This window comes from Ranitomeya variabilis, chromosome 8, assembly GCF_051348905.1.
Source record: "Ranitomeya variabilis isolate aRanVar5 chromosome 8, aRanVar5.hap1, whole genome shotgun sequence".
NCBI classification, from domain to species: Eukaryota; Metazoa; Chordata; class Amphibia; order Anura; family Dendrobatidae; genus Ranitomeya; species Ranitomeya variabilis.
This window is the reverse complement of record NC_135239.1, coordinates 182,133,459-182,146,548: the sequence shown is the minus strand read 5'-3', so window position 1 is coordinate 182,146,548 and position 13,090 is coordinate 182,133,459. Positions and strand designations below refer to the sequence as shown.

Sequence of the window (13,090 nt, the reverse complement as noted above, 5' to 3'; positions counted from 1 at the left end):
TTCTAAACAAAGCAGTCTATAGAGAGCGCACTGTCATTATGCACCTCGCACAATGGCAGAGCAGGGACTAGCCCAGCCCTTGAAACGGTGGTCACTGATGACTCTTTGTTTCAGGAAGGGGGCAAAAGGCTGTGTTAGCATATGATGACTCTTTGTTTGCATGCACTGGGATTTTCAAATGAATAGTCACCAAAAAAGAAATTATAAAAAAAAATATTTAAAGCAGTTTAGTTAGGAAAAGATAACGAATATTTAAGGTATATTAGATTATGGCAATAAATAGGCTTTTAGAATAAAAATTAATTTGTTTCGGACCACCCCCAAGCCTGTGCCCACAGTGTCTTTCTTTTTTTAATATGTATTCTGCCCAGAATTAATTTGTTCTCCAAAAAAAAAAAAACTTTATGAAGTTCAAGAAACAGGCTGTTTTTTTAGGAGACAGTTGGAAGACTTTGGCTGGAGTTTACTGTTTTTTGTTTGTGATTTTCGTTTTGTTTTCTTGCAGCTGCTGATCCTTTTCATACATCTTTTCTAACATGTATCTGCTTTGTTTTTAGAATTTTATAAATGGTTTAAATGGAATGTACTTGTCATAAAGAAAGATACTAAAAGACAGGGACTCTGCTACACTAAAAAATATATATAAAAAAAAAAGAGAAAAAAATTAAAATATATATATCTATCTATATAATTTATATTCTCATACTGTATGGTATATACACAGATGCTTCTCACAAGGTTACAATATCAAAAAGTTAATTTATTACTGTTCAATACAAAAAGTGAAACTCTATATTATAGTCATTACACACAGTGATCTATTTCACGTGTTTATTTCTGTTGATGATTATGGCATACAGGTTTTCTTTGGCTGTAAGCCATAATCATCAACATTAACAGAAATAAACACGTGAAATAGATCACTCTGTGTTTCGATTTCAGTTCGCTTTATATGGCTGTCATCTGCGCCTTTAGAATACGTAATCGGTAATAGATTGGTGCATGTCTGACAGCCGGCACACCCTACCGACCAGCTGTTGTCAGCGCCAGCATTGGCTGGATAGAAGCAGTGGCTGCTTCCAGGTCCTATCTGAATAGATGATCTGCAGTACCTGGAAGCAGCCACTAAACAGTGTGGCGCTGTGGTGCTCCGCTCCATACACTATATATCGAGCCAACGCCAGAGTTATAACGGCCGATCCGTGGGGTGCCGGAGGTTGGATCCCCACCGATCACACGTTCATACCCGATCCTAAGGATAGATCATCAATTTTCTTTTAGTGGAAAACTCCTTAAAGGACTTTAATGACTTAAACAACTATAGCAGAGGCAGATTACATCTTCTGATACCCCGGGGAACCAGCTGATATTGCTGCTCCGAGCCACATACTAAATGCAACGTTACAGGTCAGTCATCCGGACGGATGACCCTTTTTAAAATATACGTGACCGATTTATTTATTTTATTTTTTTTTAGTCGTAGCACAGATAAGCCTGCATTACAAGGAGGTACTTTTGTAAAGATGATAGGTGCCCCAAAATGTGGGTGTACTGTACGAAAACATGGTACTGTAATTCAATTTTCTGTCCGCACAGCCTTTACTAAGAATTTGTGTATATACTTTTTTTTCTTTTAATTATAGTTAGTAGGAACGAGCATTTTCTCTAAATTTTTCATTAATTTTCTATTTTTGCAAGATTTAAATTGTGTCCTGAAGGAAGGGCAGAAATGGCTTCACGAAGCATAGAATACGTATAAGTGATGCCAGGGATCCGTGCAATGTGTATTTCCGTAGGTCTATATCTAGCACCATTGATAGTTCTTTAAGTTTCTATACATTTTAGCCTTTTTTTTATTTGGCCATAGTCCTAAAACCGATCCTCTGACTCTGTTGTATGTCCCAATGTTGGCATCACCACTATGTAGCAGGGGGGCAGAATCTGCAGCCCGCAATGCTAGATAGACTTTGTGGCCCCTAGCTGTCTTTGGCACCCTCAGGCCTCCTTTCAGTACTCCAGAGAGGAAGACATGGTGGTGCTTGAATGTGGCTCTCTGTATTCTAGTTTTAGGGATTTTCAACAGCATGTGTTTTTCTATTATTCGTGACCACCTCGTCCTCCTTTTTTTATTTTTTATTTTTATCTGGGTTGCCAAAAAAGTAGGAGGCTTCCATTCTCCAGAAAAGTGGAAATGTAAATGCAACCCCTGTTTGATCAGATATCGAATGCGAGTATCACTTTGTTTTTATTGTGGCCCTCGAGAGTTGTTCTGCCTGGCATTGTGACCCAAGGTGCACCCTTGCTCTAAAGATACCATCGTATCTGCATTGCCGTGTCACGTGGAAACTAGGCGGTTTACTAATTCTAAAGCAAATTGACTGACCAAACCAAGCACAGGTGCTCGGTGCAAGCTTGACGTAGCAGAGGAGTTCAGAGCACCTACTTATTTTCCGGAGGTGGTCAGAGGTAAATGTAAAGGTGCACCAAACTGTTTGGCCATGCCAAGGGTGCACCGAGTGTTTATGCTTGGTTTGAACAGTCATTTTAATGGCCTATGTAATTCCCAACCACAGAGGAACCCCTTAATTGCCTAAATCTTGTTGTAAGGCATTTTATAATTTGCTGTTAGGTTTTCTCTCCCTATTGTAAAAGCGACAGGTCGTGCTATTTCTGGGACCCTGAGGGAAGTACGGCCTTAGACAGGGAGGACCCCAGCCACCCAAAGTGAACAATCCACATACGAATCAGCTCTATGTTATAAATATGCAGTGTTTCGGTTCTATTTGTTTTTTCGAACGTTTTTGTGAATTGCTCATGCATAATGTGCCCCCTCCCGCAAACCCTAATGCAATGCTGTGTTCCTTATTTCTAGGTGCGATACGAGAGCAGACTGGGTTGGAGGAGACCATGGCGGAGAGTGGCAGCGGGACAAGTGGATCTTCTGCAGTGGGAGGCATTACAAATGTTTCTTCTCTTCCTCCCGGTGACGCACATCTCGTTGCATTAATCGTGGAGCAACTCAAGAGTCGAGGGCTGTTCGACGGTTTCCGAAGGGATTGCCTAGCCGACGTCGACACAAAGCCGGCGTACCAGAACTTGCGCCAAAAAGTGGACAATTTCGTCTCCACCCATCTAGACAAACAGGAGTGGAACGCTGGAATGAACAAAAACCAGCTCCGCAATGGGCTGAGGCAAAGCGTCACTCAATCCGGAATGCTGGAAGCCGGAGTTGATAGGATTATTTCGCAGGTGGTGGATCCGAAAATGAATCACATATTCCGACCACAGATAGAAAAGGCGATACATGATTACTTGGAGTCTCAGAAAAAAGAGGAAGTAGCGCTAGCTCCGCCACTGCCTCCGCCACCTCCTGAGCCGGAGGAACAAGACCCCCATGTGCCCTCCCAAAGTGCCTCTTAGAGGAATTCCTATGTATGAAAAAGTTCACATAAGAATTCGCAATGCCAATAAGCAATGCATAGCTACCTGTAGCGGGGTGCTCAGTAGATGACATCAATTTAAGTGCAGAACTGGAAAATTAAAGAGTTGGAGACCGGGGATCTTCATCCCTGCTAGCGTGAGAACTTTGTAGATGGTCTGGGATCGGTGGGTAATCTCTGATTATAGGTAGGACAGGGTGGTCATCGGTAACCGCTGATGTCAAATAAACTTTGTTGCCGCCTAGTCATTTTTTTTTTTTTAATCTTTTTTGCATGGGGCAATATTTTACATTGATACGAAAAATTGAGATAATGTTTTCTCTTGATTTGCGTTTGCCTTTGTAAAACAGACTACCTAACGTATCGATTGAATGTACAAGTGTCACCATTTCAGATCGCCAAAGTGTGCTCCGCTTGTATTTCTGGTTTTATTTTTACAACTTTTTTGCTGCTTTTGAAATTTGGAATAAAGTATTTTTGTTGTTGATGTAGGCTTTTACAGTGGATTTTCTTTTCATGCCTGGAAATAAAGGCTTTTGATAATAAAAAATAATTCTTCTGCCATTTTCATTTTGCACACATTGACGTGACCCTGGCCCGCCAATGACGTCAGCGGTAACAAAGACTGTGACCCGCCGATGACGTGACCCTGGCCCACCGATGGCGTCGGCAGTAACCAAGGCGGTGACCCGCCAATGATGTGACCCCGACCCGCCGATGAAATGGAGAGGCTGTGATTTAGTGTTGAAAGATCAATTAGAACCTGTCGTGGACCTTTAGGCATATTTTCACATAATCAGTTGCACATCGGATTGTCTGTGCAGAAATTCTGCATATCGCATTATCAGCTCTGTGATTTCTGAGATTATAAAAAATTAAATTCCTATGAAGTGGAGAAAATCTGCATAAATTGACCATCGTTTTGGGCTTGATATTTTCAGCTTGTCGATCTATGCTGCGGTTATGTCCCCCATGGATGTACACGCCAAGGATAGGTGATAACCTTTGGATCAAACCCCTAGGACTGCCACCGATTTCCAGAACGGGACACTTTTTATCTCTTAGAATGTTCGCCGCTAGTGATGGGCGAGTATACTCGTTGCTCGGGTTTTCCAGAGCACGCTCGGGTGGTCTCCGAGTATTTATAACTGCTCGGAGATTGTTTTCATCCCGGCAGCTGCATGATTTGTGGCTGCTAGACAGCTTGAATACATGTGGGGATTCCCTAGCAACCAGGCGACCCCCACATGTACTCAGACTGGCTAGCAGTTGTAAATCATGCAGCTGTGTCAACAAACACTAAATCTCCGAGCAGTCATAAATACTCGGAGACCACCCGAGTGTGCTCGGGAAAACCCAAGCAACAAGCATACTCGCTCATCACTATTCGCCGCTTCACTCATTCCCGATGGGTCTGCTGGAGTAAGCCAAATACTGTGCCCCGGCAAAATTGTGATCACTTTTGGATAGTTTTTCCCCAGCATATAAATGCGTGTGATGTGATTGTGGGCAACCCCATGAAATGAAAAATTTAACTTGGCTGCCTATTTAGATGAGGGCATGATGCTTCTTTTTATCTCTTTTGCTGGATAATTACCATAGTTCACTTTAATTTTGCGTGACTGAATTTGGTGTCGGTACAATTGGATTGTGCGTCTTATCTGGTGGGGGAATTAAGGTCATAAAATACCGTACGTCCTGTTATACAATAATCAATTCTGACTTAAAGATGTAATCACTGGGTTTATTTTAATATATGAGCTTAAAGGTGTCGTATAAGCAAAATTACGATTTTACCAGTGGCTTGGTATATGTATGTATATGTAGAGTGTGTGTATGTATAATATATACACTGCTCAAAAAAAAATAAAGGGAACACTAAAATCCCACATCCTTGATATCACTGAATGAAATATTCCAGTTGTAAATCTTTATTCATTACATAGTCGATGTGAATACTTTTCTGCCCAATGATGACAGAAGTATTCTAGGAGTGATACCTTTATTGGCTAACCAGAAAATGTTTGCAAGCTTTCAGAGCACAGAAGCTCCTTCTTCAGGCAAGATTAACATAGTGGAATGGGTTGAGAACAATAAAACCTAAAAATGATCAACGTAAATCACACCTAATATCCCATGGAGGTCTGGAGTTGGAATGCTCAAAATCAAAGTGGAAAATGAAATTACAGGCTGATCCAACTTCAGTGGAAATGCCTCATGACAAGGAAATGATGCTCAGTAGTGGGTGTGGCCTCCACGTGTTTAATCTCCCTACAACGCCTGGGCATGCTCCTGATGAGGCGGTGGATGGTCTCCTGAGGGATCTCCTCCAAGACCTGGACTAAAGCATCCGCCAACTCCTGGACAGTCTGTGGTGCAATGTGACGTTGGATGGTGCGAAACATGATGTCCCAGATGTGTTCAATTGGATTTAGGTCTGGGGAACGGGTGAGCCAGTCCATAGCTTCAATGCCTTCATCTTGCAGGATCTGCTGACAAACTCCAGCCACATGAGGTCTGGAATTGTCCTGCATTAGGAGGAACCAAGGGCCAACCGCACTAGCATATGGTCTCACAAGGGGTCTGAGGATCTCATCTCGTTACCTGATGGCAGTCAGGCTACCTCTGGTGAGCACATGGAGGGCTGTGCAGCCCTCCAAAGAAATGCCACCCCACACCATTACTGACCCACTGCCAAACTGGTCACGCTGAAGGATGTTGCAGGCAGCAGATCGCTCTCCACTGCCTCTCCAGACTGTCACGTCTGTCACATGTGCTTAGTGTGAACCTGCTTTCATCTGTGAAGAGCACAGGGCGCCAGTGGCAAATTTGTCAATCCTGGTGTTCTGTGGCAAATGCCAAGCGTCCTGCACGGTGTTGGGCTGTGAGCACAACCCCCCATCTGTGGACGTCAGGCACTCAGGTCATCCTCATGGAGTCGGTTTCTAACCGTTTGTGCAGACACGCACATTTGTGGCCTGCTGGAGGTCATTTTGCAGGGCTCAGGCAGTGCTCTTCCTTGTTCCTCCTTGCACAGAGGCTGAGGTAGCTATCCTGCTGCTGGGTTGTTGCCCTCCTACGGCCCCCTCCACGTCTCCTGGTGTACTTGTCTGCTCCTGGTAGCGCCTCAAACCTCTGGACACTACGCTGACAGACACAGCAAACTGTCTTGCCACAGCTCCCATTGATGTGCCATCCTGGATGAGCTGCACTACCTGAGCCACTTGTGTGGGTTGTAGAGTCCGTCTCATGCTACCACGAGTGTGAAAGCACAACCAACATTCAAAAGTGACCGAAATATCAACCAGAAAGCATTGGTACTGAGATGTGGTCTGTGGTCCCCACCTGCAGAACCACTCCTTTGTTGAGGGTGTCTTGATAATTGCCAATAATTTCCATCTGTTGTCTATTCCATTTGCACAACAGCGTGTGAAATTGATTGTCAATCAGTGTTGCTTCCTAAGCGGACAGTTTGATTTCACAGAAGTCTGATTTACTTGGACTTATATTCTGTTGTTTGTGTTCCCTTTATTTTTTTGAGCAGTGTATTATAAAAGCAATACTTACCTACTGGCACCTACGTGGATCCAGTACTGGCCGTTCCATGGTCTTTGTTTATCGGCGATGGTGCTGAAATCATGACATGAATGATGACATCTTCCCTCCCTCCTTTCATGGTGTGCATGTGTATAAAAAAAAAATACAATAAAATTCACTTCTTTTTTTTTTTTTTTTTATTTAATGGACACACTCCCCAAAGAACATGGTTAAGTGAATAAGTCCAAGGAACTATAGTAAAGAAACCGGACGTCTGAATGAGGCCTAATGGAATTGGACTATGCTGTGATTTATTTGGGGATTTTGTTGCACCCATTGGCTGGACCAGACCAGACCGTTCAGAGCAATGTTTGCCGTTATGACTGGTTCTGTCACTGGTAATATTACAAGGGGCACTGTTGATGTTAGTACTGTTGTATAAATACTATTTAAATAGGACTAGTACGTGGACCGGATTATGGGTGCAACAAATGTACAAAACCTGAGCATAGTTTTTTGCCTGAAGACAAACTACGGTAACACCTTTAATTTACCGCTCTACATAAGCTGCTCCATCACCATTCTCTGCGTATTTTTGTAATTAAAAATGGCAGGCCAAAAAATTATCAATGCACATCATATAAAGAAAAAACTCCTCCTGATTGGTGGATTATACCGAAATAGATCCCTAAGGAAATTCCTATTTTTATTCAGATATATTTTTGACGCAAGCTCTGGCAAGACGTTGCCCAAGGGCACTCGAGCAGCACGTGATATTCGACACTGCTTGATTGAGCACCCCAATGCTCAACCGAGTGCCGAGCACGTTTGCCCGTCACGAATACCTTTCATCATCGTTGTTTGTCCACGTTTCTGGAGTAATTTGCTCCTTTTTAGTGACCCTTGTATTTGCGCCTTATTCTCCATACGTTTTGGTCAAACAGAAAAGTGACTTCAATAAATCGAAAACGATGAATTTGGCACGAAGTTCCGAAAGAAGCACACTGCTCATGTAATCGGACGTAGGCTTCAGAAGGAAAAGCGAAGCAAATTATCCATTTTTCCAATACGTAACGGGGGGACACTCTAGAGTGTTAGTTGTAGGACTAGGTCCGCGGTATTGGGATACATAGAGATTAGGCAGCGTTCTGCAGGAGCCTCCTTTATAAATACATTAGAATAGCTATAGACCTCTCCCTAGGGATCCATATAGTTTACTCTTCTTTTTGGCTAATCCTCATATCTGGATGATTTTTGAATAATTTTTTGGTATATTATCTTTTTTTTCCCCACACCTGTCTTGATGAGGTGGTGTGCTGCAGTAAGATGCTCCTTATTCATGAAGAAGCGTATGACTGTAAATGAATCAGGAGCATCAGACGAGTGGCGTGACCTCTGTGTGCCTCTTCACGAATCCTACTCCAGTCTTGACCCATTGTCTCAGTTCATTATATACTTTAAAGGGAATTTCAGTAGAATCAACCCTCCTAAGCCGTCTATGTGGGCATGTAGGTCATAGAAAGCTGAATAAAATGATATATTGATATCTGTGATCCGATGTCTTATTCCAGAGAAATCAGTGTTTTTCTAAATATGTAAATGAGCTGTTAAGATGTATGACCCGGACATAGATCTCCCTGAGAATCCGCCTCCAGAGCTTATTGTAAATAAGAGGACATTACCAGCGCGAGACATGTAATGGCTGACAGTCTGCTGTCCTGATCTATATATCTCACACTGTTTACACATGTAAAATAAGCCCTGGAGACAGATTCTCCGGGAGATCTATGTCCGGCTCATAGATCTTAACAGCTCATTTACATATTAAGAAAAATGTAGATTTTTCTGGAATAAAACATCGGATCGCAGATATCAAGGTATCATTTTATTCAGCTTCCTATGACCTGCATGCCCATTTAGATGGCTTAGGAGGGTTGATCCTACTGACACATTCCCTTTAAAAAAGAAAATATACAGCCAATGGTGATGGTGCTGCATTTGTAGAGTGATGAAATAATGTTAATAGTTTGCCTCTTGGCAGAACTTTGCTCACATTTTCCATAATTTTGTATAATTTCTCTGCTGCCTGCTTGTGTATAATTGGAAAAAAAAAAATTTGGGGCCTTTCTTCAACTTTTAGTATAAGGTTTTATGATGTGCAAATTAATTTAGAAGATCTGTCTATTTGTGTCCCTCCTGCCCTTACGTGATATCCGCAAGGATGGACTGACCGAACGTTTTCTGAGTGCCTCATACACCATAACCAGAGACCATACCTGTAAAGTTAACCATTCGAGTAGATAATAGCCATTCAGGCACAAAGACGAAATGTATTGACTTGAACGAGGGAAAAATTTTAAAAAAAAACAAAAAACACCCATCTAATTAATGACATTGATTTTTCTATGCATCGGTTTTACACCCGGCTAATTGTGTCAAATATAGTATGGTTGGGTAGACCGCCAATAAACGACGACGTTACCGCTCCTTCTGACCTCTCTCCGGGGACAGATCCTTTTCAGGATGTTGCAATATATTACATTGGTGAGTTAAGCCCGGCTTTGTGTGGCCTTTTGTGTAGCTACACAACTTGCGGGTTTACAGTTAATACTTATAGATCAGACCTGTTGACTTTAGGATCCAGGACTTAAACAGAACAAGCAAGCCTACATGGATATAAACCCTCGTACTCTGGAGGAAAAAGAACAAAGCGTCATTGATTGGTTTCAGCTGTCCGAAATCTGTTAATAAAAAAAAAATTAAAGATGGCGATAATGATTTTGTAGCACTGTCAATATGGCGTGTGGGAGACATGTTACCGACCGCGTCACGTCATGGTGCGCGCTCACTCGTGGCTTAGGGAATAATACGGCCTTTTTGAGCTAAGCGAGCTCGGGGGACAATGGCCCGATTGTTCGCTGTCAATGCTAAAAGCTTCTCAGAAGTGAAGATACATTTGTGAACGCTGAACGTACAAGAGATATTCAACAATGTCTTCTAAACTTGCAGCCTTCAAACACTCGACAAAAAGACGACATTGGGGTGAGCCTAATTTTATTACGGAGAAGTTGGGGCATTACGGGTCATTAGTTTGTTAGACTACTGGACGAAATAGTGAGACTTTAGGTTAGATCTCCGGCTCTCATGGTTTTGGTGTTAAATTGTTTGAACGTTCTTGAATAAGTTGTTTTAGGCTGTGTTCACGTGAACTTTGTTTTAGGCTGTGTTCATGTGAACTTTGTTTTAGGCTGTGTTCAAGTGAACTTTGTTTTAGGCTGTGTTCACGTGAACTTTGTTTTAGGCTGTGTTCACATGAACTTTGTGTTTTGTTGTGTGCACAATGACCGTATGCTGACCAGTGTATAGATGCAACTATACTGCGTGATGTGCGGTGATAAACGACCACCAGCTGTCTTCATTTGCTGAATGGGGGTCTTTTAATAGCCTGCATTCACAGTCAGATGGCTCTATGCAAGTAAGTTGCTATTGTTCTCGGCAGCACAGGTCCTGCTTATGCAGGACGATCTGATGCCGAGAACAGTGATTTTTTTTTTTGTGGACCCCCCCCCCCCCCCAAAAAAAAAAAATAATAATTTCACCCAATGAAAATGTATTTTGCTTGTTCGTCGGTTGACTCTCAGCCTGTTTAGACTGCATGATTATCATGAAACAGGCATATCTAGGAATTCTCGTTCACCAGAATCTTGCAGTCATGTACTTGAGTCAAATATTGATGAGCGAACATGCTGGGATAAGGTGTTATCAAAACATGCTCGGGTGCTGACCGATTATCTTCGACATGCTGGAGCGGGAACATATTTTTTGAGCACGCCGATGTTACTCTTAGCACACGAACGTCCTCTGATAACACCTTTTCCGAGCACGTTCACTCATCACTAGTGATAATGTATAGTGGAAAAAATAAAACTCCTACTTTTTGCTGTTTTTTGCTGCAATTGCAGAGGTCCCTTTTTTCCAGCCCATCATTAATAAAGCAATTAACTAGCATTATGGCTTTCTAATTCTGTAAGCTGACACTTTAAGGACAGCATCTCATTATTGCAGGGAAACTTTCAATGACAACCCAAAATCTGCCATACACCCAGCTCCTCTCCTTCCTCTCCCAGTGACCTCTGCACTGACCTGCGTTCCCAAATTTGGCCCCGGCGACTGTGAATAGCAGTAAGTAATGTTACTGCTATTCACAGTCACTGGGTACTGATGTCATCACTAATCGGAGTTGCCGGCTCCTGTTGCACTCCGCAAGACCCGGTGGCTCTGAATAGCGGTGACGTCACTCACTATACCGCTCATCAGAGTCACCAGGTCTCGTAGAGGGCAATATGACTCTGCGACTCTGATAGAGTATAGCCCCCTTCTCCAGAGATGCGGCAGTGACACGAGAGTTGCATGTAGAGCCCATGTGTATGGTGTTACTGGGCTGTGATTTTCAGACCTACAGCAATCGTTTATTCTTCAAACCAATGCTGACTCTGTCCGAATCTGCACAGTAAAGCCAATGCAATCGTTTATTCTTGAAACCAATGCTGACACTGTCCGAATCTGCACAGTAAAGCCAATGATTGACCGCATTAGTGTTTCGCTTCAGTCAGTGATTGTTTCAAGAGTGGAACCAGGAGGTAGAGACCGGCAGAGTTGTTTTTTTTTTTTTTTCTTTACTGCTTCTAATATTCAGCTGTTTTTTTTACAATTGTATATATTTTATCAATTTTGCCCCAGATACTTAAATGATGATTGCTGAAATTTGCATTATCCAGTCTGTGTTTTCTCTGTCTTTATGGAGCTAGAATTAAATAGAACCTTTATTTTGTGTTCTGCGAAATTGCGCAGTAACTGTTCATGTCATTGCAGTTCATCCTGTCTGTCGGGTATAGGAAACTAAAGCCTGCTTCTTACTGAAGGACGTGAGGCATCATGTGTAGAGGTCCTTCAAATTCAATGGAAGTGTCTCTGCTCGTCCCCCCACGCTCAGTCCTACATAATAGTCAATGATTCTGTGCTCCTTTGCCCACGTTCGCTCCTAGATCGAGTGCAGAAATTCCTCGCAGCCCACCGGTTTGCTGTTATCCTTTCCTTTGCATAAGCAGCCTGACTAACTTCCATTATATAACATTGTGCTGAAGAATAGGGGAAATTATATGAAAACCGTGATTCATAAAACTAGGAGCTGTCTCGTGACTAACTTTTACAAAAAAAACCATCTTAGAAAATCTGCAAATAATTTTTTTTGCAGAGCGTCATCTATAAAAAGTTGAATGACTGCAACTTTTTCTGTTCAATTTTGGCACATGACAGTCAGTTTACATAGAAAAATATATTAATCCAAATAAGGAGCGCGAGGACTCGCTGCAGGATGCCTGAGCTGGCTGCTGAACACCTAGACTGGCTGTGAGACTCATGGACTGGCTGTGGGATGCCTGGCTTACTGCAGGATGCTTGGCCTTGCTGCGGGACGCCTGGGCTTGCTGCGGGATGCACGGGCTGGCTACGAGAGACTTGGACTGGCTGCGGGATGCCTGTACCTGCCGCGGTTCGCCTGTGTAAGGTGTGATACGCCTGGGCTGGCTTTGGGATGCCTGACTTTCTGCAGGATGCTTGGCCTTGCTGCGGTTCACCTGGGCTTGCTGCGGGATGCCCAGACTGGCTGCGAGACGCTTGAACTCGCTGCGGGATTCCTGGACCAGCCATGGTACATCTGGGCAGGCTGCGGTACGCCTGGCTGGACTGTGGTACGCCTGGGCTTGCTGCGGGATGCACGGGCTGGCTACGAGACACTTGGACTGGCTGCGGGATGCCTGGACCTGCCGCGGTTCGCCTGTGTAGGGTGTGATACGACTGGGCTGGCTTTGGGATGCCTGACTTTCTGCAGGATGCTTGGCCTTGCTGCGGTTCACCTGGGCTTGCTGCGGGATGCCCAGACTGGCTGCGAGACGCTTGAACTCGCTGCGGGATTCCTGGACCAGCCATGGTACATCTGGGCGGGCTGCGGTACGCCTGGCTGGACTGTGGTACGCCTGGGCTGGCTGCAGGATGCCTGGACTGGCTGCGGGACGCCTGGAGCGCCTGCGGTACACCTGGGTGGGCTGCGGTAT

General features: G+C 43.6%; 2 protein-coding genes across 5 annotated transcripts in view; both read left to right on the top strand.

Moving 5' to 3' along the window:
• Window positions 1-3,993, top strand: part of BOD1 (biorientation of chromosomes in cell division 1) — a 32,750-nt gene extending 28,757 nt beyond the window's left edge. For all 3 annotated transcript variants that reach the window (XM_077277795.1, XM_077277794.1, XM_077277793.1), the window contains one exon: window positions 2,873-3,993. In XM_077277795.1, coding sequence (XP_077133910.1) covers window positions 2,908-3,420 — 513 coding nt within the window. In that variant the 5' untranslated portion in view covers window positions 2,873-2,907 and the 3' untranslated portion in view covers window positions 3,421-3,993. The remainder of the gene's footprint in view (window positions 1-2,872) is intronic.
• Window positions 1-13,090, top strand: part of PTPDC1 (protein tyrosine phosphatase domain containing 1) — a 74,221-nt gene that overhangs the window by 28,705 nt on the left and 32,426 nt on the right. Inside the window, exon 1 of one of the 2 annotated variants that reach the window (XM_077277790.1) lies at window positions 9,462-10,019. The exons of the other annotated variant lie outside the window; for it this stretch is intronic. Within the exon in view, the coding sequence (XP_077133905.1) occupies window positions 9,968-10,019 (52 nt within the window). The 5' untranslated portion in view covers window positions 9,462-9,967. Of the gene's footprint in view, window positions 1-9,461; window positions 10,020-13,090 lie in introns of those variants that run through there. 2 annotated transcript variants of the gene reach the window in all.